This window comes from Anomaloglossus baeobatrachus, chromosome 3 (genome assembly GCF_048569485.1).
Source record: "Anomaloglossus baeobatrachus isolate aAnoBae1 chromosome 3, aAnoBae1.hap1, whole genome shotgun sequence".
NCBI classification, from domain to species: Eukaryota; Metazoa; Chordata; class Amphibia; order Anura; family Aromobatidae; genus Anomaloglossus; species Anomaloglossus baeobatrachus.
This window is the reverse complement of record NC_134355.1, coordinates 181,927,851-181,951,599: the sequence shown is the minus strand read 5'-3', so window position 1 is coordinate 181,951,599 and position 23,749 is coordinate 181,927,851. Positions and strand designations below refer to the sequence as shown.

The 23,749-nt window shown below is 46.5% G+C and overlaps 1 protein-coding gene across 1 annotated transcript in view; it reads left to right on the top strand.

Annotated features, from left to right (window-relative positions):
- SRD5A2 (steroid 5 alpha-reductase 2) overlaps positions 1-23,749 on the top strand; it is a 164,192-nt gene that overhangs the window by 117,790 nt on the left and 22,653 nt on the right. Inside the window, exons 3-4 of the mRNA XM_075338181.1 lie at positions 15,355-15,518; positions 15,680-15,781. Coding sequence (XP_075194296.1) covers positions 15,355-15,518; positions 15,680-15,781 — 266 coding nt within the window. The remainder of the gene's footprint in view (positions 1-15,354; positions 15,519-15,679; positions 15,782-23,749) is intronic.

Here is a 23,749-nt window from a genome sequence, read left to right as displayed (position 1 = left end):
CGCCATGCATAGTCATCTTGTGATCCACAAGCTAGAATACCATCTTCTTGACACAAAGAAGAGGGTAGACAACCGTCTCCTGGTCCCAGGTCCGACATCTTTTTGTAGTAGGATGCGTGAATCTATGTGGGTCTCTCTTCCACCTTTACAGCAGTGCTGATCATCAGGAAACCTTGGAAGGTCACATCATATCTGATTCCAGGGCTCGTAGACAGCCATCTCCTCATCTGGATCTGGTTGGATCTGGAGTGGAGGAGAGAACTCAAGAACCTATCTTAGTCAAATGTTTAATTATTTAATCAAGTTTAGTTAAAGTATCTAGGGGTACTTCTAAACAGGATTTCATAGGGTTTCAACTTAGTGGTCCCTTCTTGGGTGTGTCTGACACTGAACAACGCAAGGGGAAGACTCTCATGCCCTTGTTTCCTACACTGCCCCAACCTCTCAACCCTCCCACTATTCTGTGGACGTATGGGGTGTGTAGGGTCAGTTCTGTCCCCAAGGCCTGCCATATCTCTTTGGCTGGCAGTGAAAGCAAGGTCCCTTGCCACTTTCTATGGTCTCCGGGAGCCCACAGCTGCACCCTATCTCACCCTATTTCAGTCCTCTTCTTCTTCTGAGTCTTGCTTTTGTAGAGTCAGGACAGTCAGGTCAATCTTTTCCCAAGACTTTCCATCTTTCCTTTCCTCTTCACATTGGGGTCACTTAACACTAGAAGTGCCAGAAATTTCGAGCTCCCCCTGAAGTCCCGAAAGAGGGTCAAATGACATACAATAAACTGAATAGAACTAACTAGAAACTAAATAGCTAAACTCAATAGAAAACAACAACCTCGTGTGGTGTGACAGTAATGGCCTTAATTACAGAACAAAAGACGGTAATTATAGGAAGTTAGCTAAAATCCTTCAAGTCATTCGACCCGTCTCTGGGTTCCAAAGGTAGAAATGTTAAATGACCCCTCTCTGGGACTTCTAGTGTTAAGGAGCACAGATTGGCTGACTGTTTCTGTTGAAAGTGGTCGCATTGCTGTTTCTTTGGCTGTTAATAATAATAATAATAATAATAATAATAATAAGTTTTATTTCTATAGCGCCAACATATTCCGCAGTGCTTTACAATTAAGAGGGGACATGTACAGACAATATGAGACAATACAAAATAACAAAATTAAGATACCAGGAGGAGTGAGGGCCCAGCTCATAAGCTTACATTCTTTGAGGAAATAGGGGAGACACAAAAGGTGAATGGGGGGGGGGGGAAGCTTGTCATATATGGTCCAGCCATCGATTTAATAGGGTATTCAAAAGCAGCTGCATAAACTCGTCGGTGAGAATTTATACAGGTACAGGGGACAAGAACTGGAAGTACATTTTTTGAAGGGCAGAAAGGGACTAGATTAGATCAGGGCAGTGAGGTGATAGGCTAGTCTAAAGAAATGCGTTTTTAGGGCCCGCTTAAAGGTGTGGATGTTGAGAATTAATCGGATTGCTCTTGGTACTGTGTTCCAGAGCATAGGCGCAGCTCGAGAGAAGTCTTGAAGATGGGAGTGGGAGGTTCGAATTGTTGAGGATGTCAGTCTTAAGTCATTAGCAGAGCGGAGGGCACGGGTGGGGTGATAAACAGAGATGGGGAGGAGATGTAGGGTGGTGCGGAACCGTGGAGAGCTTTGTAAGTGAGAGTGATAATGGTCAAGGAATGTACAAATATACCTTCATCCAGGATCCAGGAACTCATTAAAAGCTACAGGAACCGACTAGAGGCTGTTTTTTTTTTGCAAAAGGAGGATCTACAAAATATTAATGTCACTTTTATGTTGAGGTGCCCATACTTTTGCACCGGTCAAATTTTCTTTAAATGCGGATTGCACATTTTCTGTTAGTACAATAAATCTCATTTCAATCCAGAAATATTACTGAGTCCATCAGTTATTAGAAATATGAAACTGAAATAGCTGTTGCAAAAACCCAAATTGTTATAAAGAAAAAAGGTTAACATTAATAGGGGTGCCCAAACTTTTTCATATGACTGTAAATGTGTTTCATCATTTTATATTAAGCTAAGTCAGCCTGAATCACTTATGACCAGAAAGTCCTGTATCTGAGTACAGTTCAAACACCATTTAAGTCCTGTTTTTGGATATCTTCATATAATTCTTAATACTCATAACAGTCCATAACTATGTCCATAACATTTTCCCCTTTAGAGATAGCCAAAAATCTTTCCCTATTTCCGTTGAGTCTATCGATCTGTCCTAATGCCAATGGTTACCTCACTTGCCTACGAGATAACCCATCTCTGGTGGATGATCCTCCTCACCCAACAAACTATGGATAGGAAGTCAGATCCTGTCCGTATCCCCTTGACTGTCCTCATGGCTATGTTTCATGCTGGCGCACGTTATTCGGGGGGGGGGGGGTAGTCGTAGTCCTCTCCTCAGTCCTTTCATCAGTTCATATTGATCAGTTCATATTCATCAAGGTTGGTTGCACTCAGAGCCTCATAATCCTCAGGCGGTGATGGTGGGACATCATCAAAGGCGCCATGCATAGTCATCTTGTGATCCACAAGCTTGAATACCATCTTCTTGACACAAAGAAGAGGGTAGACAACCATCTCCTGGTCCCAGGTCCGACATCTTTTTGTAGTAGGATGCGTGGATCTATATGGGCCTCTCTTCCACCTTTACAGCAGTGCTGATCCTCAGGAAACCTTGGAAGGTCACATCATATCTGATTCTAGGGCTCGTAGACAGCCATCTCCTCATCTGGATCTGGTTGGATCTGGAGTGGAGGAGAAAACTCAAGAACCTATCTTAGTCAAATGTTTAATTATTTAAACAAGTTTAGTTAAAGTATCTAGGGGTACTTCTAAACAGGATTTCATAGGGTCTCAACTTAGTGGTCCCTACTTGGGTGTGTCTGACACTGAACAACGCAAGGGGAAGACTCTCATGCCCTTGTTTCCTACACTGCCCCAACCTCTCAACCCTCCCACTATTCTGTGGACGTATGGGGTGTGTAGGGTCAGTTCTGTCCCCAAGGCCTGCCATATCTCTTTCAGAGAAAGAGAGTTCCGGCACACTGCACTGTTTCCCAAACAAGTGAAAAATAGACTGTATCAAGTATTCATAATCTGTTTTTCTTTATTGAAAAAAAAATTTTGTGCTGTACATTAGTAGAAAGTCCGCCAGAACGTTTCGGCCCTAGGCCTTCATCAGGTCGGACAATCAGACTGAAGTATATTTATATGTGAATAAAACAGAAAAACAGATATCAGCGGGTATAAATGATATATACAATAATAACAATCCAAATGAAAATAACATAGTACATATATGAGGAGATACAACATAGACAGTGAAATCACAACAACACGATGTATTCCCGAGAATGATTACAATTAGAGTAACCTGTTAACAAATTACGCGCCAGGGAGGGGCCCATAATGACGGTGTGGAATATTAGAGAGAGGACAAGTGGCTCACCCATGTCAAGCAAAGATCCGTTTTGGTGTTTAACCGATTGTTATTAACACTAATGCAGCAGCATGGGATCTAGTCCTGTGGCAGGATCTTTGTAAGTGAGAGTGATAACTTTATATTGGATTCTGTAACGGATAGGCAACCAGTGCAATAACTGGCAAAGAGCAGAGGCATCAGTGAAGCGGTTGCAGAGGAAAATGATCCTGGCTGCGGCATTCAGAATGGATTGGAGAGGGGAGAGTTTAGTAACAGGGAGACCAATTAGTAAAGAATTACAATAATCCAGGCGAGAATGAATGAGAGCGACAGTAAGAGTTTTTGTAGAGTCAATGGTAAGAAAAGGTCGAATTCTTGAGATGTTTTTGAGGTGGAATTGACAAGAACGAGCAAGTGAACGAATGTGGGGAGTGAAGGAGAGATCGGAGTCAAATATAACCCCAAGACAGCGGGCGTGCTGCTGGGGCGTAATGGTCGAGCTACACACAGAAATGGTAATATTGGGTTTCAGAAAGTTAGGAGAGGGAGGAAACGGGAGAAGTTCAGTTTTTGACAGGTTCAGTTTTAGATAGAGGGAGAACATGATGTTGGAGACAGCGGACAGACAATCGGTAGTATTTTGTAATAGTACAGGGGTGATGTCAGGAGAAGATGTGTACAGTTGGGTGTCATCAGTATAGAGATGGTACTGGAAACCAAATCTGCTGATTGTTTGTCCAATAGGGGCTGTGTATAGAGAGAACAGGAGGGGGTCTAGGACTGAACCCTGAGGAACCCCGACCGTAAGGGGAAGAGGAGAGGAAGAGGAGGCGGCAAAGGATACAGTGAATGAGCGGTTAGAGAGGTAAGAGGAGAACTAGGAAAGAATTTGAGCCCGATAGAGCAGAGCATAGTGAGGAGGAGCTGGTGATCCACAGTATCGAATGCAGCAGAGAGATCCAGGAGGATCAGCATGGAGTAGTGACCATTAGATTTAGCTGTTAGTAAATCATTAGAGACTTTAGTAAGAGCAGTTTCAGTAGAATGTAAGGAGCGGAAACCGGATTGTAGAGGGTCAAGGAGAGAATAATCTGACAGATAGCGGATAAAACGGGAGTGGACCAGACGTTCCTGGAGTTTGGAGATGAATGGGAGATTAGAGACAGGTCTGTAGTTAGCGGCACAATTTTGGTCCAGGGATGGTTTTTTAAGTAATGGGTGTATGCTGGCATGTTTGAAGGAGGAGGGAAATACACCAGAGAAGAGAGAGAGATTGAATATTTTAGTTAGGTGACTGGTGACACCTGGGGTGACAGATTTAAAGAGATATGAGGGAATAGGGTCACTGGTGAAGGTAGTAGGGCGAGAAGATGCGAGGAGCCTGGTGACTTCTTCTTCTGTGACTGGATCAAAGAGTGAAAGTAAGCTAGATGAAGTGTAGGAGGGCAGACAATGTGTGGTGTTATGAGCCTGGGAGGAAATTTCCTGGCGTATATGGTCAATTTTTTCTTTAAAATAATTGGCCAGGTCATTTGCACTGAGGTTGGTGGTTGGGGCCAGAACTCTTGGTCCTAGGAGGGAATGGAAAGTATCAAAGAGTCGTTTAGGATTGTTGGCTAAAGAGGTGATGAGGGTGTTAAAGTATGCTTGTTTGGAGAGGTGAAGGGCAGCATTGTTTGTTTTGAGCATCAACTTTTAATGGATGAAATCTTCGGCTAGATTGGATCTTCTCCACAAACGTTCAGCGCACCTGGAACACCGCTGGAGAAAGCGTGTTTGCAACGTGTGCCAGGGCTGCTGCCATCTGCGCCGAGTTGCTCTGTGTGTAGCAGGTGCAGCTTCATCTAGGGCGCTCTGTAGGGTGTCATTATAATGTTTTACAGCAGAGTCAGGAAATGAGAGGGAGGATATTGGGGCCAGTGATGACTGCAACCTGAAAGCTCTTGACCAAGAATGAAAGAAGGTTGTGGTCAGAGAGTGGGAGAGGGGAGTTAGTAATATTCATGCATTGAGCAGAGATGGGAGAAGACCAGGTCCAGCATATTCCAACCTTCATGTGTAGGAAAGTTAGTTAGTTATGAAAGGCCAAGAGAGGAGGTTAGAGATAAAAGATGAGTGGCAGCTGGGGAGAGGGGATCATCAATGGGCATGTTAAAGTCCCCCATGACAAGAGTGGGGAGGTCACAGGCTAGAAAATGTGGAAGCCAGGTGGCGAAATGATCCAAGAACTGACTGGTTGGGCATGGAGGGCGATACACAACTGCTACTTGCAGGGAGAAGGGTCTGTAAACCCTGACAGTGTGGACCTCAAAAGAAGGGAAGATAAGTGAGGGAACATGAGGGATGACCTGAAAAGTGCAGTTTGGGGAAAGCAACAGACCAACACCTCCACCTGATCTGTTGTCAAGTCTAGGGGTGTGAGAAAATTGTAGGCCACCATATGAGAGAGCAGCAGCTGTGGTGGTGTCTGACTGCTGAATCCAGGTCTCAGTAAGAGCCAGGAGGTTGAGGGAATTGGAAAGGAAGAAGTCATTGGTGAAGGAGAGTTTGTTACATGCTGAGCACCAGTTCCAAAGGGCACAGTTAAAAGAGACAGAAGGTATGCAAGGAATATTAATGAGATTTAGGGGTTTTCTTAGTATGCCAGGGAAGGAATTGAGATTACTATTATAAGAAGGTCCTAGATTAGGTGCAATATCTCCTGCTAAAAGGAGAAGGAGAATTGAGAGAGTGAGCATGTGGTTAAGAGATTTATGAGAGTGTCTATTACGTTGCATGGTGGGTGTGAATGGATCTGGATGATTTATAATTTTGAAAAGAGCATGAGAGTAGTACATAGGAGAGGAGAGGAGAGAAGGGCTGATATAGATGGAGTGTGCTGGGTGTGTGAAAGAGCGGTAGAAATGAGGGATTGAAGCAGCTAGCATATAAATGGTACAAATACATAGGGTGGAAACGTTGCAATACACAAAAATTTGGAGCAAGTTTGTTTGTTTGTCTTACATGCCTTACCTGTCTCCTACCCTGTTTAACTATCTGTAACTAGCTGTTCTGTCAGTGAGGGCATTTCTTACTGTTTCACTTGATTCCTACAATGTAGGCCTTAACCCTGCTCACCGCGACTCTGTCTGGCAATAGCAAATAGCAAAGCTTACATCAGTTCTTCTACGGCCTCATGACGGCATACAGTTCCACTAGTGGTGATCAAGTCTCTTGTTTTCCATACAGAGTAGATGTTGGCTGCCATCTTGAAGGCTTCATTGAGAGTACATACCTCTGCTTCTTGTGCAGACAGGGATGCGGGTAGCAACTGCTCTATCAGCACAGCGTCTTCTGCTACCACTACCATATCTGTGTGGAACCGTCCTTCTTCACCTGTATATCTTGATCCACCTGCAAAGAGGTTAAGGCAGGACCTTCCAAGGGTGTATCCATCACTGTATCGAATCCAGAGGTTTCCTGCCTTAGGAGAGCAAGGCAATCATGTAGAGCTATGCCAGAGTCGACTACCTCTTCCACCAAGGTGTCAGAGGTGGGACACTCCCCCCTTGGAAGAGGGAGAAGTGTAGCAGGATTAACGACCGCATACCGGGAGATGGTGACATTGTCAGGGAGCAGTGATGTCATGCGGAGCATTAATCTTCAACTGGTGCTTTAGGTTGGTGTTTCTCGGACGACTGGATCCAATCTGGCTGAGTAGTATCCAAAGGGCTGCTGTCTTTCTCCATAGCAAACAGGCATAATGACTTCTGGTAGTCAGGCAGGCTCAGGGCTGGAGATAATGTGATGATACTCTTTAGGTGACTGTGAATGCAGCACATTTGTACGTGGGGTGGTCTTGGAAGCTGCTAGATTCATCTCCACACCTCTTGCCACTTGAAAGAGAGTGTCTTGGTCCTTCACTCTGTAATCAGGAGTACCATCTGCAGTTTGCATATGGGCTCTCGGAGACCTGATACAAAGGACTATACCCAGGTTTGTATGAAAGAGCATCAGGTGTAAATTGGGGTTAGGAGAACACTGACATTCTAAAAAGTAAGACCCCCTAAGACCCCAGAAAAAGGGAACAAGAGTGTTTGGTAACTAACAAGCAGCAACCCCCTGACTATATATACACAACTAGAAATAGTAGAAATAGTGGTGGAGCGTGCCTACTCTGCCTAGACGCCTCGTCACTGCCTAAGAAACTAACTAGCCTCAAAGAAGAAAGAATCCTAACTTGCCTCGGAGCAGTGCCAAAGAGATAGTTAAAGCCCCCAACATATATTGATGATCATATAAGAAGTAAACAATTGATGCATAAAAGCGGGGGAGGTGTGCACACCCTCATATAACCAACAATGAGTGCTGCTTCATGTGTGAAAAAGCAGAATCAATAAGGAGAAGAGTCACACATAATAGAAGCGCACATCCAATGAGAAAAATTGAAAAATATTTATTGAATCCATAGAAACACACAATATAAAATCAATTAAAATTTTAATCCAGGCAGGATAATATACAAGCGAGATTATCTCAAAACTAGGCTAAGTAGCAACTGCCATAGACAGAAAAATATTCAATGTACAACAGAACAAAATAGTGAGCAGTCCATTGATGTGGTCTAATAAATTGTATACTAGGTACAGCAAACACAAATATGCAAAAGTGAAGGAAAAAGGTTTTCACCAGATTATTAGCAATGTCCTTTGTTAGGGTTCATTAGTGGGAACACAATGGGGCACAAACGCATATATGACAAAAAAAAAACAAAAACGCAGTGTGGATTTCAGGTCTTTACTGTATGTCCCTCCTCTGCAGCCTCTGCTGCACCAGCAATAAACAGAGCAGTGGCTTTGGGTTCTAAGCTAGCGTCTGAAAAAAAGTAACTAGGTGTTGGGCAGGATAAAATGACGTCTGAAGAGGAAGTATGTAGTGACTGAGTTAAAATGGCCACCAAAAGAGGAACTAGGTAGTGTCTGAGTTAAAATGGCCACCAAAATAGGAACTAGGTGTTGGCCAAAATGGCGTCCGAAGAGGCCAGAGAGGAAGGGACATGGGGCGTGCCATTTACATTCAGGACAGGAAATAATGGGATGGGATGGGATTTTCCACATGCTAAATTTGCTGGTCTCATTTGACCTTATTACACAGATCTTCAAAAACAAAAACTAAAGGGTGCTTTACACACTGCGACATCGCTAGCATTTGCTAGCGATGTTGTGCGCGATAGCACCCGCCCCCGTCGTGTGTGCGATATGTGGTGATCGCTGCCATAGCGAACATTATCGCTACGGCAGCGTCACACGCACATACCTGTTCAGCGACGTCGCTGTGACCGCCGACCAATCCCTCCTTCAAGGGGGAGGTGTGTTCGGCGTCATAGCAACATCACTGCCGCGTCACTAAGCAGCTGCCCAATAGCAGAGGAGGGGCGGAGATGAGCGGGTGGAAGATTCCGTCCACCTCCTTCCTTCCTTATTGCCGGCGGGACGCAGGTACAGAGAGTTTCCTCGTTCCTGTGGTGTCACACATAACGATGTGTGCTGCCGCAGGAACGGCAAACAACCTCGCTACTCACCTGTCAACGATTTTTGGTTTTGGAGTGACCTCTCCAATACCAACGATTTTTACCTCTTTTGCGATCGTTTTAGGCCGCTCAAAGGTGTTACATGCTGCTAATGACGCCGGATGTGCGTCACAAACACCGTGACCCCGATGATATATTGTTAGCGATGTCACAGCGGGTAAAGCCCCCTTTAACACTTCTCTTTTTTTGCAATTTCAACATTTCTCAGGTGTTCCCCTATTTCTTCTGCACCAGAAACTGCGTACATTCACAGGATTATATATATACAAACGTCTAGATTCTATCTCAGTCAACAACAACACAATACCGCTACTCTAGCGTGAATGCTTAGTCTGAAAACTTTTGCTTCCGGAAATAATTAGAGTGCATGCCAAAACCAGTATCACGTGGGTGACAGGAAATTTCATACACCCTCACTATACGCCAGCAGTACATTGATATAGGTGCCAAAGTCTGTTTACACTACATCACCTCATAAAGACAGTCCATCCAAAACTCAAAAAACTTGATCAAGACTGGGGTGCCCTGTAATGCTATTCTTCTCCTAGGATCACGAAAGAACACATTACCTTCCACTGAGATACAGCCAGGGCTGTTTACCATAAGCTCAGTACTCAGCAGGTAATCACTAAAACCCCCCTTCTGTCTCCTCTATTCCTGGAAGACTAGAGGCCCCGTCACACTAAGCAACATCGCTAGCAACATCGCTGCTAACGAACAACTTTTGTGACGTTGCTAGCGATGTTGCTGTGTGTGACATCCAGCAACAACCTGGCCCCTGCTGTGAGGTCGTTGGTTGTTGCTGAATGTCCTGGGCCATTTTTTAGTTGTTGCTGTCCTGCTGTGAAGCACAGATCGCTGTGTGTGACAGCGAGACAGCAACAACTAAATGTGCAGGCAGCAGGAGCCGGCTTCTGCGGAGGCTGGTAACCAATGTAAACATCGGGTAACCAAGAAGCCCTGTCCTTGGTTACCCGATATTTACCTTTGATACCAGCCTCCACCGCTCTCACTGTCAGTGCCGGCTCCTGCTCTGTGCACATGTAGCTGCAGCACACATCGGGAAATTAACCCCATGTGTGCTGCAACTAGGAGAGCAGGGAGCCAGCGCTAAGCAGTGTGCGCTGCTCCCTGCTCTGTGCACATGTAGCTACAGCACACATCGGGAAATTAACCCCATGTGTGCTGTAACTAGGAGAGCAGGGAGCCAGCGCTAAGCAGTGTGCGCTGCTCCCTGCTCTGTGCACATGTAGCTACAGCACACATCGGGAAATTAACCCCATGTGTGCTGTAACTAGGAGAGCAGGGAGCCAGCGCTAAGCAGTGTGCGCTGCTCCCTGCTCTGTGCACATGTAGCTACAGCACACATCGGGAAATTAACCCCATGTGTGCTGTAACTAGGAGAGCAGGGAGCCAGCGCTAAGCAGTGTGCGCTGCTCCCTGCTCTGTGCACATGTAGCTGCAGCACACATCCTGTAATTAACCTGATGTGTGCTGTAACTAGGAGAGCAGGGAGCCAGCGCTCAGTGTTCGCTGCTCCCTGCTCTCTGCACATGTAGCTCCGTGCGCTGGTAACCAAGGTAAATATCGGGTTGGTTACCCGATATTTACCTTAGTTACCAAGCGCAGCATCTTCCACGCGGCGCTGGGGGCTGGTCACTGGTTGCTGGTGAGCTCACCAGCAACTTGTGTAGCCACGCTCCAGCGATCCCTGCCAGGTCAGGTTGCTGGTGGGATCGCTGGAGCGTCGCAGTGTGACATCTCACCAGCAACCTCCTAGCAACTTACCAGCGATCCCTATCGTTGTTGGGATCGCTGGTAAGTTGCTTAGTGTGACTGGACCTTAGGCCCCCAGACTTATCAATTATTTCAATTATTGGACCCGTCACACAAAGATCTAGCCGTAAACAGTTCACCTCTACAAAGTACAACTTCCTCTTTTTTCCTCTAAAACCAGCGGAGCTCACAACTTCCGCTTTTTCACGAAACAGATAAAGACACACATTACAGTCATGGCCAAAAGTTTTGAGAATGACACCAAAATTATTTTTTCACATGATATGTTGCCCTCTGGTTTTTAATTGTGTTTGTCTGATGTTTACATCACATACAGAAATATAATTGCAATCATATTATGAGTACCAAAAGGTTATATTGACAGAATGAGTTAATGCAGAAAGTCAATATTTGCAGTGTTGACCTTTCTTCTTCAGGAACTCTGCAATTCTTCCTGGCATGCTCTCAGTCAACTTCTGGACCAAATCCTGACAGCTGTCCACTCTTGCATAAGCAATGCTTGCATTTTGCCAGAATTTGTTGGTTTTTGTTTGTCCACCCATCTCTTGATGATTGCCCACACGTTCTCAATGGGATTAAGATCTGGGGAGTTTCCAGGCCATGGACCCAAAATCTCTATGTTTTGTTCCATGAGCCATTTAGTGATCACCTTTGCTTTATGGCAAGGTGCTCCATCATGCTGGAAAAGGCATTGTTGGGCGCCAAACTGCTCTTGGACAGTTGGGAGAAGTTGCTCTTGGAGGACATTCTGGTACCATTCTTGATTCATGGCTGTGTTTTCAGGCAAGACTGTGAGTGAGCCGATTCCCTTGGCTGAGAAGCAACCCCACACATGAATCGTTTCAGGATGCTTAACAGTTGGCATGAGACAAGACTGGTGGTAGCGCTCACCTCTTCTTCTCCTAATAAGCTGTTTTCCAGATGTCCCAAACAATCGAAAAGGGGATTCATCTGAGAAAATGACTTTACCCAAGTCCTCAGCAGTCCACTCCCTGTACCTTTTGCAGAATATCAGTCGGTCCCTGATGTTTTTTCTGGAGAGAAGTGGCTTCTTTGCTGCGCTCCTTGAAACCAGGCCTTGCTCAAGCAGTCTCCGCCTCACAGTGCGTGCAGAAGCACTCACACCAGCCTGCTGCCATTGCTGAGCTAGCTCGGCACTGCTGGTAGTCCAATCCAGCAGCGGAAACAGTTTTAAGATACGGTCCTGGCGTTTGCTGGTCCTTCTTGGGCGCACTGGAGCCTTTTTGGCAACAATGGAAGCTCTCTCCTTGAAGTTCTTGATGATGCGATAGATTGTTGACTGAGGTGCAATCTTTGTAGCTGCGATACTCTTCCCTGTTAGGCCATTTTTGTGCAGAGCAATGATGGCTGCACGTATTTCTTTAGAGATAACCATGGTTAACTGAAGAGAAACAATGATACCAAGCACCAGCCTTCTTTTAAAGTGTCCAGTGGTGTCATTCTTAATCAAGACTGATTGATCGCCAGCCCTGTCCTCATCAACACCCACACCTGTGTTAATGGAACAATCACTAAAACAATGTTAGCTGCTCCTTTTAAAGCAGGAATGCAATGCTGTTGAAATGTGTTTTGGGGGTTAAAGTTCATTTTCTTAGCCAATATTGACTTTGCAAGTAATTACTGTTAAGCTGATCACTCTTTATGACATTCTGGAGTCTATGCAAATTGCCATTAGAAAAACTTAAGCAGTAGACTTTGTAAAAATTAATATTTGTAGCATTCTCAAAACTTTTGGCCATGACTGTACACATTACATTATGCAGATGTTTTAAGAGATAGTATGACCGGTTTCGCACTAGGACTTTTATCCCACAGAGATCGGTCATCAGGTGTCTTGAACCGGGCAGCCAACGCCCCTTTTCCAAACAGAAACACCCATGGGTTTATTAAAGCAAGATAAGAAATTTTCTTACCTTTTTTGTGGAGTTGCGCAATTTCCCCCCATGTGTTCCGTTTGGAAATGAAGATGAGTGCATGGCTGTCTTTCGTCCAGACGTTTCGTCCTAGATTACGTTATCCACCATCTTATAAGGAGAGCATAATTTAGGGTGATGCAATCCAAATTATGCATCAACATCTTAAACCCGTCTACATTCCAAATCATAAGTCATTTGTCAGCATGCATGCTATTCATCCACACAGATCAGCGATGATCACGGATCTACGTAGGAAATATGACTGCTTTAATTACGGAAGTTCAGATACATTTAAAGAAATCAGTTGGCCAGGAGCCAAGAATACGTAACACTTCTCCTACTGGGTAAATGGCAAAAATCGCTTATTCTGAGATTTATATGTATATGTGTTTCATCATTTTATATTAAGCTAAGTCAGCATGAATCACTTATGACAAGAAAGTCCTGTATCTGTTTTTGCATATCTTCATATAATTCTTAATACTCATAACAGTCCATAACCATATCCATAACACCGGGTGCCCAAACAATTGATTTCCATTCCACATGGGGTATTGTTGTACTCAGGAGAAATTTCACAAGAAATTGTGTGGTGCATTTTCTCTTGTTACCCTTGTGAAATTGCTAAATTTGGGGCTAAAGTAATATTTTTCTGGGTAAAAAATGTTTTCCTTCCACATTGCTTTAGTTCATGTGAAGCATCTAAAGGGTTAATAAACTTCTTAGATGTGGTTTTGAGCAATTTGAGGAGTGCAGTTTTTAGAATAATTCCACTTTTGGTATTTTCTGTTTTCTAGGCCTCTGAAAGTCCCTTCAAATGTGATGAGGTCCCTAAACAAAATTTGTTGGAAATATGAGAAATTGCTGGTAAACTTTGAACCCTTCTAATTTCCTAACAAAAAAAAATGTTTCCCAAATTATGCTGCTGTAAATTAAACATGTGGGAAATGTTATTTATGAACTCTTTTATGTGACATAACTCTTTGGTTTAAGGGCAGAAAAATTCAAAGTTTGAAGAATAAGGAATTTTCTAAATTTTCAACAAATTTCTGATATTTTCACAAATAAAAGCAAAAATATCATCCTAAATTTCCTTTCCACTTTCATGAACTATAATATATCACAAAAATAATCTCAGAATCACTGGGATCCATTGAAGCGTTCCAATGTTATTTCATCATAAACCGACTCAGAGTTGAAAAGATTGACCTGGTCATGGAGGTGAAAACAGGCTTGGGGGTGAAGGGGTTAACGAGAATCTGTCACCAAGTTTTTGCTATCTCATCTGAGAGCTGCATAATGTAGGTGCAGAGACTCCTGTTCCAGCTGCTTATCATTTTTAATAAAAAAGAATGCTGAGCTCTGTATTACCCTGCCCACACCACTGATTGACAGGTTTCTCCTCATGTATAGTGTACACAGAAAACTGTATATCAATGGTGGGTTGAGGGTATACAGAGATCATGAATATGACTGGCAGCAGGTCTTCCAGTCCTCTAGTGTTTATCGCCTGCAAATAAAACAGTGATCTTATCAAAACTACACTAAATATACATCACTTGAAGTCTCTGCCATTATGTAATACTGTTCTCAGATTAGGTGGCAAAAACCTAGTAACAGATTTCCTTTAAGCCACAAATGCGGGCGTCACACGATACGATCTATCGTGCGATCGCACGAGCGATCGTACCCGCCCCCGTCGTTTGAGCGTCATGGGCAATTAGTTGCCCGTGGCACAAAAAGTCGTAAAACCCCCGTCACACGTACTTACCTGCTGAGCGACGTCGCTGTGGGCGGCGAACATCCTCTTCCTGAAGGGGGTAGAACGTTCGGCGTCACAGCGACGTCACACAGCGGCCGCCCAATAGAAGCGGAGGGGCGGAGATGAGAGGGACGTAACATCCCGCCCACCTCCTTCCTTCCGCATAGCCGGCGGGACGCAGGTAAGCTGTGTTCATCGTTCCTGGGGTGTCACACGGAGCGATGTGTGATGCCTCGGGAACGATGAACAACCGGCGCAGAGAGAAAGAAACGACTTTTTGAAAATGAGCGACGTGTCAACGAGGAACGATAAGGTGAGTATTTTTGCTCGTTCACCGTCGCTCGTAGCTGTCACACGCTACGATATATCAAATGATGCCGGATGTGCATCACTAACGACGTGACCCCGCCGACATATCGCCTGATATATCGTCTCGTATGACGCCCGCATTACTCTAGTGTTTGACTGGTATGAGATTTGTGGTGAGGCAAACACGGAGGCATGTGCCACTTTAAATATAATCCTGATTTATTAAGACTTATGCATCTCTTTTATAAATCATGAGTGTCTGACTCCATTATGACCCCTCATGAAATCCGGCTTGCTGATCCAAGGCTATAGTCTCTGGTGAAACAGTGATAGGAATAAAGCATAATACAACTAAAAGAGCAGCTTTAATAGCAAAACAATATGTGCGCCCTCACAGATCTTTCGCAGATTTATCTCTGTGTGTGACAGGGCCTTTACTCTAAATATATAACTTTAATAGATCGTCAAATGGAAATGTGATGCTTCAGTCAGCTCCTTACTTTGTAATTTTCATGTTTTTCAGGACATTTATCTTTTCGGCTCTTACAAGAGGACGCCATATACCATTATTTATAGTTGCTTTGGCATTTATATTTTGTTCATACAATGGTTTTTTACAAAGTCACTGCATGCTATACGTTGCTGCATACCCCAATGACTGGTATATGGATATTCGATTTCAAATAGGTAATCTATCTTCGGTATTTATCAATCTATCTATCTATCTTGTTAAAATGTAGTTTTAGAGTGCCAATCAAATGCATTACCTATTATATATTTCTTATCATATTATATATTTTAATATTACATCACTTCTTTTAACAGTATTAACTGTATTCCAATTTCAGGGCTTGCCATTTTCCTTTTTGGAATGGGTATTAATATACACAGTGACCATATTCTGCGCAAACTAAGAAAACCAACTGAAGTGTCTTACAAGATTCCACAAGGTAACATATGATCACATTACTTAAAGTCTACCTATTGGAAAATAGTATTTACTAATCAGTTTGCATCTTTAAGGGGTGGTCCTAAGGCAAATGTAAATTTCATTTATATCCTTCCTATTTGATTCTAGAATCTAAGCTATTTTCTAATATACATGTATTAAAAATTCCCTACCATTATCTAACAGCTATTCTATTTTTTTCTATTTCCTGTCTGACCTATGAGAATCCCTGGGATACTCAAACAAAGTGTCATTGGGGGCAGAGTCTGTGGCAGTGACTACAGCCTCTGTTCCCTCCATGAAACAAAGTGTCATTCTAGCGCCCCACGGGGCAAGGGGTTAGTCTACTTGTAGCCGGGCCGTTGAGGGTCAGGTCTGGAGATGTCACAGGTGGCCTTGCCTGGTTCCGAGGCGTACAAAAATAGAGGAAAAAGTCGGGTGATTGAGATGGCTTGTCGTGACGCCACCTGTGGTACACAGCCAGGTGTTTAGCCGAAACTGCAGGGATCCTCGCTGGGGCCGGTGTTAATGCCGCTGAGGTGTTATCGCTCCCCACAGGCAGAGTGGGCCCTGGGAGGATGATGTGGGTGGTAGTAGTACAATGGGGTGCAGGACTGGGGCGACGACAGTAACTGGACAACACAGGCTGGTAGTTTCCTTTTTACCTTTACTGGTTGGGTGGTATGGTCCAGGAATAATGCGGTGGTCCGGTCAATCTAGAAGCAGCGTGGGTCTCTCCTTGCCTGGTAAGTTGGAGGCCTTCCTTAATGCACTTTCGGTGGGGGGGTCGCTGCGGCCTGGAGCAACACAGCTTTCCCTTCTTTCCCTCTCTCTTGAAGATGTCTGTCCCCTGTGATGGGCAGTGTGAGCCGGTTGTGGGACCCACGTGTATTAGAGCGATCCCGGGCTCTATATTACTGCTGCGTCTGGAACTATGGTGGGCCAGGAAATGTAGAATCTCCTGTCCTCCGGGTTTCACTACTAGGCCGTTAGCACCCAGTAGCCAAGGACCCCGGTGTCCTGTTCTAGCGCTTGGTCCCGGAAAGCTCAGACTACAGCTCTCAAACAGCGACCGCTTTCTTCCTCGCCAACACTGTTCTGACCCTCCTCCTTCCTGTTCCTCTCTAACCAGCATGTCCAGAGAGGCTCCCTTCAAAACAGATTATCAGCTCCCCCTGCTGGCCTTGAGTAGAAGATGTTGTATGCGATGTACCTGACAAGGAGAGGTCCCCCCATGCTGCTTCCAAGCATAGCATTGATCCCAGTGAGGAGAACAACGCCACTGTGGCTCCCGTGACCACTGGGATGCCCCATTCCCCCTTGGTTAAAATCAGTACTCCTGGACTGAGGAAACAAAAAGAGAACAATACAATACATTACAAATAATACAATTTTCCAGTGACAAAGTATATACATCAATCATTTTAAATGGTTTCTATTATACATTGGTTTCCCTTAGCTCTCGATATTGAACCGATTTTGACCCTGAGTGCTCCGCTGCGACCTATGCAAGATGGGCTGTGACTCCTCTCTACCTGGTACATTCCTCGTTCCATCCTGACTGCCTATGGCCATACTGCATGGGGCCCCAGGATTCTCTGGCGGGACAGGTCAACAGGTGCTACTTCCTATATTTACCGTGGACATGACAGATTCGCCGTGGACAGTAGACAGGTTTTCCCAGCTCCTCCACTGGAGCAGCATCTTCCTCCCCTGGCAATGAATCTTCGGGCTGTTCTTGAGTGTCCACCGGTATTAGTGGGATCATTTGGGTGAAGGTCAGGCATGGGACTGCAATAGCTTGATTCACCCGTGTCCAGGTCTTGGGAAATGCTCCAAGAATAGTTTGAATAGTCTCTTCTTCCAGTGCTGGGGCCGGGGGAAGTCCTGGACTGTCTTCCCTATTTTTCAACTGACTGGGGCATGCCTTCAGATGGTCCCTTGAAACAGTCGCAGATGTTCTTCCTCCATCTTTGCTGATGAAGCACACCTTTGGGTTGTCAAAGGCTGCCGGCATGACAGTGTATGGTTCAGCCTCCCACTGGTCATTCAACTTTTGCCCTCTCCATTTTCTTTTTAGGACCTGCTCCCCAGGGGCTAGAGGAGTAGCTGGAGCTGTTTGATTGTAGTCCTTTGCCTGCCTTGACCTTTGCCGGGACAAACTTTGTTCTACAGATTCTTGGACTTGGCAGTAATGCTGCTGTCGTTCTGAGTCCCAGTTGGCCTCCGGGTGAGCTGACTCGGGCATCAGGACTCCAATTTCAAAGTCGAGGGGCAACCGGCCAGGCCTTGCCCGCATCAGGTAGGCGGGGGTACAGTTGGTGAATATACATATCTATCAAGTCTAGAAACTTCTCCGGCCACAGGCTTCTTTCTTCCAGAGGCAGAGTCTTCAGCAGGTCCAGCACCACCTGATTAATTTTCTCGCACAACCCATTGCTCTGGGGATGATACGGGTTTGTGCTGATCTTCTTGCAGCCGTACAGATGGCAGAATTCCTGCAACACCTCGGTTTCAAAGGCTGGGCCTTGGTCAGTGAGCACACTCTCAGGATAACCATGGATCCGGCAGAAGTATTCCTGGAATGCTTTGGCTTCAGTTCGGGCCATCTGGTCTTTCACAGGGAGCACTACCAGGAAACGGGAGTAATGGTCTACGATGGCATAGACATAACCAGACCGGCTTGAAGCCAGCTTTACATGATCCAGGGTCACCAGTTTGAACGGTTGTCTTGTGACGATCGGCTCTCTGACTCTCCTGATCTCTTTGTCTCAAGCTGCAGGGGCCACAGTCCCGACACCAGTTTTCAATTGTTTGACGCATACCGGTCCAAAAGAAGTGGGTGCAAAGCAGGGCCTCTAACTTTTTCCATCCGAAATGTCCGGCCCCATCATGGTAGGCTTCTAGGACCATCTGAACATCCCTCCATGGAACTATTATCTGCCACACCGGTTCATTGGTTCGAGGGTCAAGGTGTCTTCTACATAGCTTTTTCTGGCAGATGAACAGTTTCCCTTTCTCTTTCCACAGTTGTTGTGCGTCTTCGGAAGCACTTGGACCCGGGAATGAATCGGCTTGGATTAACAGTTCTTTGACCAGCCGGATGGCCGGGTCGCTATCCTGGGCTTCCTCCCATTTATGGGAGGGTAACGGGTTGAGGGACGCCAATTGCTCCATTACGGGCCGCTCTTTCACCTGGTGTGAGCATTGTGAGGCACAGTGTCGATAGAAAGCCAGCATTTCCACCCCCTTCAGATCGTCTACGTTTTCATCAGCTTCTGGAATGTGAGGCATCCAGGATAGGGCATCAGCATTTGCATTCTTCCTGCCCGCCCGATACTTGATTGTGAAGTCATAATTGGACAGCCATGTGATCCACCTCTGCTCCAACGTGCTGAGCTTTGCAGTCTCCAGGTGGATTAGCAGGTTATTATCAGTGTATATTGTAAATCTTACCGAGGCCAAATAGTGTTTGAACCGCTCAGTGACTGCCCAGACCACAGTGAGGAACTCCAGCTTGAAAGAACTGTAGTTTTTGGGATTCCGTTCAGTAGGCCAAAGCTTCCAACTGCCGTAAGCTATCACCTTCTCTTGCCCTCCGTGTACCTGGGACAATACATCCCCCAATCCCACGTTGCTGGTATCAGTATACAGGACGAAGGGTTGCCCGTAATCCAGGTAAGCCAGTATCCCTTCTCCCGTCATGGCCCTCTTCAACTGGATGAAAGATGCCTCTTGTTGGTTGGGCCATTCGAACGGGGGTCCCCGTTTCTTCGCTTGGTCTACCAAGAGGCCATCTTAGTGAAACCTTTTATAAATCTTCGGTAGTAGCCTACCAGGCCGAAGAACTGCTGCACTTCCTTGTGATGGTGGTCAGTCCCGGATAGCAGTGATCTTGTCTGGGTCTGGAGCTACACCCTCAGCGCTAACCATGTGCCCCAAGTACTGGACCTTTGGCTTCAGCAGGTGACATTTGGACGGTTTTACCTTGAGACCAAACCCAGCCAGGGCCTCGAACACTTCAGCCAGGTGCTGCAGATGATCTTCATATGTTTTTGAGTACACAATGACATCATCCAGGTATAGGAGAATGGTCTCAAAGTTCTTAAGCCCCAAGCAGCACTCCATCAACCACTGGAACGTTCTGGGTGAATTACAGAGTTCAAACGGCATGTAGTTGAACTCGCAGAGGCCCATGGGTGTCGTGAATGCAGTCTTTTCTTTATCTTCTATCGCCACGGGAACCTGTCAATACGCACTGGTGAGATCTAGAGTAGAGAAATAGTCAGCCAATTTCAGGGCTGCCAAAGATTCTTCTATCCTTGGCATCGGGTATGTATCTTTATGCGTAATCTGATTAACCCGTGTATAATCCACACACAAATTCCCCGTACCATCTTTCTTTTTCCCCAGGAGTAATGGCGCAGCACAAGGGCTACAGCTGTCCCTAATGACTCCAGTCTCTTTCATTTCTTTCAACATTTCTTTGGCCCATTGATAGTGAGCTGGGGGTACAGGGCGGTATCTCTCTTTAATGGGAGGATGATTACCGGTGGGGATCTGGTGCCGAACTCCCTCAACCTGCTCAAAATCTAAAGGGTGCTTACTGAAGACCCGTTCATATACCCATACCACCCGGTGGATCCCTTGTTGTTGGTGGGGAGGCTGTCTCGACCACCTGCTGCAAAAGAACAATCACTTCAGAAAAACAATCTTCCATCACAATAGTGCCGACAGTCACCATCGGAACATGCATCTGCCGATCAACGTCCATGATTATCATAACCTGTGACTTCAGTTCTACCCGCCCCACCTTGATAGTCACTTCCTTGTAGCCTACCTGTGGCAAAGGCTGCCCATTACTGACTATTATGGACAAGTCCATATCTGGGCCATGGGTCATATCGGAATTGACCCAATACCTTTTATAAAATACATACGGTATCTTCGTCACCTGGGACTCAGTGTCCAAAAAGGACGTTCATCGGGATTTCATCCAGCACAATCGGGAGAACCAGTCGCCCTCCCACATACTTGTCTTGCCTGTCAGATGAATTGGATTTACCTACACCCGAGGGCGGGCCCTGGCTCCAGGTACCCGTGAGCCCAGAGGACAGTCTTGGGCATAGTGTCATGCCTTGTCACAGCAGTGGTAGATCGGCCGCTCGGCGGGGTCACAGCAATCGCCAACCCGCCCCCCCGGGTCGGTGGGTTCTTCTTCCTCCGGCGTCTCAAGATGCCGCCTGGTATGGTGGGTAGCCCGGTGTCTGTGGACTATGGGGTTACTTTCATTGTCTGCACGGCCTTTGCCAGGGTGGCCATATTCTTAGATAGTTCTTGGACCTGAAGCCTTAGGTTGGTAGGGAAGTCACTACTCAGAAGCTGGGCATCCGCCTCCATGGTAGTCTAAGCTAAGGGCTCCACTCCCGGAAACATAGTGGCAGGGAACCGGGTTAGGGCTACGTCACTCAGGGTTGAGTCTAGCAGGACCCGAATGACCTGGTCCTTAAAATGGGCAAAGTCTAGGTCAGGGTCCTGGAGGGCCAGTATACGCAGCTGGGCCCGGTGGGCATTGTACAGGAGCCCATCACGTACACTCCCAGGGTCCACTTGTTTCACGGCCCTCAGTGCTTCTTGAAAGTTCAAAGCATAGTCCCTAACACAATCCTGCACCCCTTGCTTGCACCTGAAGAACTCCACTTTTATCTCTGCTGCCGTGAGGGTGTCAAAGGTGTCTATTAGCCGAGCCAGGGCTTGCTCTACAGTTCCTTTGTCGGTGTCCGACCATTGACTTGGCCTCTCGCTGGGTTGCAGCGGTCAACTGGCCAATTAGTATGCCAACTTTCTGACTCTCGGTCAGGGGATACACATCAAACACACTGCTCAGTCTCTCCTGAAAGTCGTTCAAAGTTTGTGACGCTCTGGAATATTGAGGTAGCCATGTTGCTACCAGTATATAAGACATGGAAATTGATACCACCAGCGCTGCGGCTGTGGCGGCGACCGGGTCCCCTGTTTGGTTAGACATTTGCTCCCCCTTGGCGAACCTTAACCAGGTTCCACGTCTCACTTGGGGAATAAGGGGTTAACTGGCAGCTACTACGGCAGCGGTTTCTCTTCGCGCCTTTTTCTTCCTGCGCTGCACAGCTAATGGCGGCCACTGCTTCAAAGAATACGTGGTACACAGTCCTTGTTAACAAACACAGTCTTTTAAAGGCACACAGTACCCGTTTGGATGGGCACAAGATCCTGTTCGTGACGACAAATGTAGCGTCCCACGGGGCAAGGGGTTAGCCTACTCATAGCCGGGCCGTTGAGGGTCAGGTCTGGAGATGTCACGGGTGGCCTTGCCCCGTTCCGTTGCCCCGAGGCGTACACAAATAGAGGGAAGAGTTGGGTGATTGGGATGGTTTGTCGTGATGCCATCTGTGGTACGCGGCCAGGTATTTAGCCACCGCAGCAGGGATCCTCGCTGGGGCTGGTGTTGATGCAGCTGAGTTGTTGTCGCTCCCCACAGGCGGAGCAGGCCCCGGGAGGATGATGTGGGTAGTAGTGCAATGGGGTGCAGGACTGGGGCAACGACAGTAACTGGACTACACAGGTTGGTAGTTTCCTTTTTACCTTTACTGGTCGGGTGGTATGGTCTAGGAATACGGTCGTCAGGTCAGCCCAAAAGCAGCTTGGGTCTTTCCTTGCCTGGCAGGTTGGAGGTCTTCCTTAGTGCGCATTTGGTGGGGGGTCTGTAATGCCTGCCTGGATCAACAGACTCAGATGGGATGTAATGGGCAGGCTAGAGGGAAGCCACTCACCAAGCAGGACCCCCAGAACCCTGAAACCCTTTAACCCCTATACAGGGAATTGGAATTACACAGGACCCTGGAGATCACTACCTGTGGAAGGCTGCAGTCCGATGAGAGTAGTCGTCAGGCAGGGTCAAACCAGGAATAGCAGAACAGGGACAGAATCGGCAGGCAAGGACATAATCAGAAAACGTAGCAGATGTCAAATCCGGATCGGGCAGTGAGGTACAAAAACAGCAGGTAGAAGGGTAGTCAGAAAACATGCCGAAGTCAGCACACAGGAATCACAGAATAGGGCGGATCAGGAGCCAGGAAATCAGAACTATCTCTAGCAGAGGTCAACAGACAGGAGGGGAACTAAGAAGGGTGTGGTGTCTTCCCATTGGCTGTAGCTGAACGCTGGCAACTTCAGCTGGAAGACACATGCCACCCACAGTCAGTCAGTGGTACTGCAGATCCCAGGATAACCCAGCCCAGTGGATGATCGGAGCCTGCACCCACCAGTGCCGCTGGCATCGACTCCTCTCCCATTACCAGCATCATCCACGGCAGGAACACGGCGTCGCCTGGAAATCGAAGCAGAAGTCTCTGGAGCGGACTCCGGTGGTGACGTAACAGGGTCGCTGCGGCCTGGAGCAACACAGCATCCCCTTCTCTCCCTCTCTCTTGAAGATGTCTGTCCCCTGTGACTCGCAATGCAATCCGGTTATGGGACCCGCATGTATTAGAGCGATCCCGGGCTCTATATTACTGCTGCGTCTGGAACTATGGTGGGCCAGGAAACGTAGAATCTCCTGTCCTCCTGGTTTTACTACCAGGCCGTTAGCACCCAGTAGCCGAGCACCCCAGTGTCCTGTTCTAGCGCTCGGTTCCGGAAAGCTCATACTACAGCTCTCAAACAGTGACTGCTTTCTTCCTCGCCAACAGCATTGATCCTGGTAAGGAGAACAATGCCACTGTGACTCCCGTGACCACTGGGGTGTCACCATCATAATGACGCTCATTTCAGGGGCAGGTCTGTCACTCTGTGTACCTCCCTGCTCTGTCTTAGGTGTCCCTGCTCTTTCCCTCCCTGCACTGTGTGATCCCTGCGCTGTGCCTGCTCTATTATCAGCTCAGATCTGTAATAATTAGAATGGTGTCTATAACTGGCATGGAGGAAACTAGCG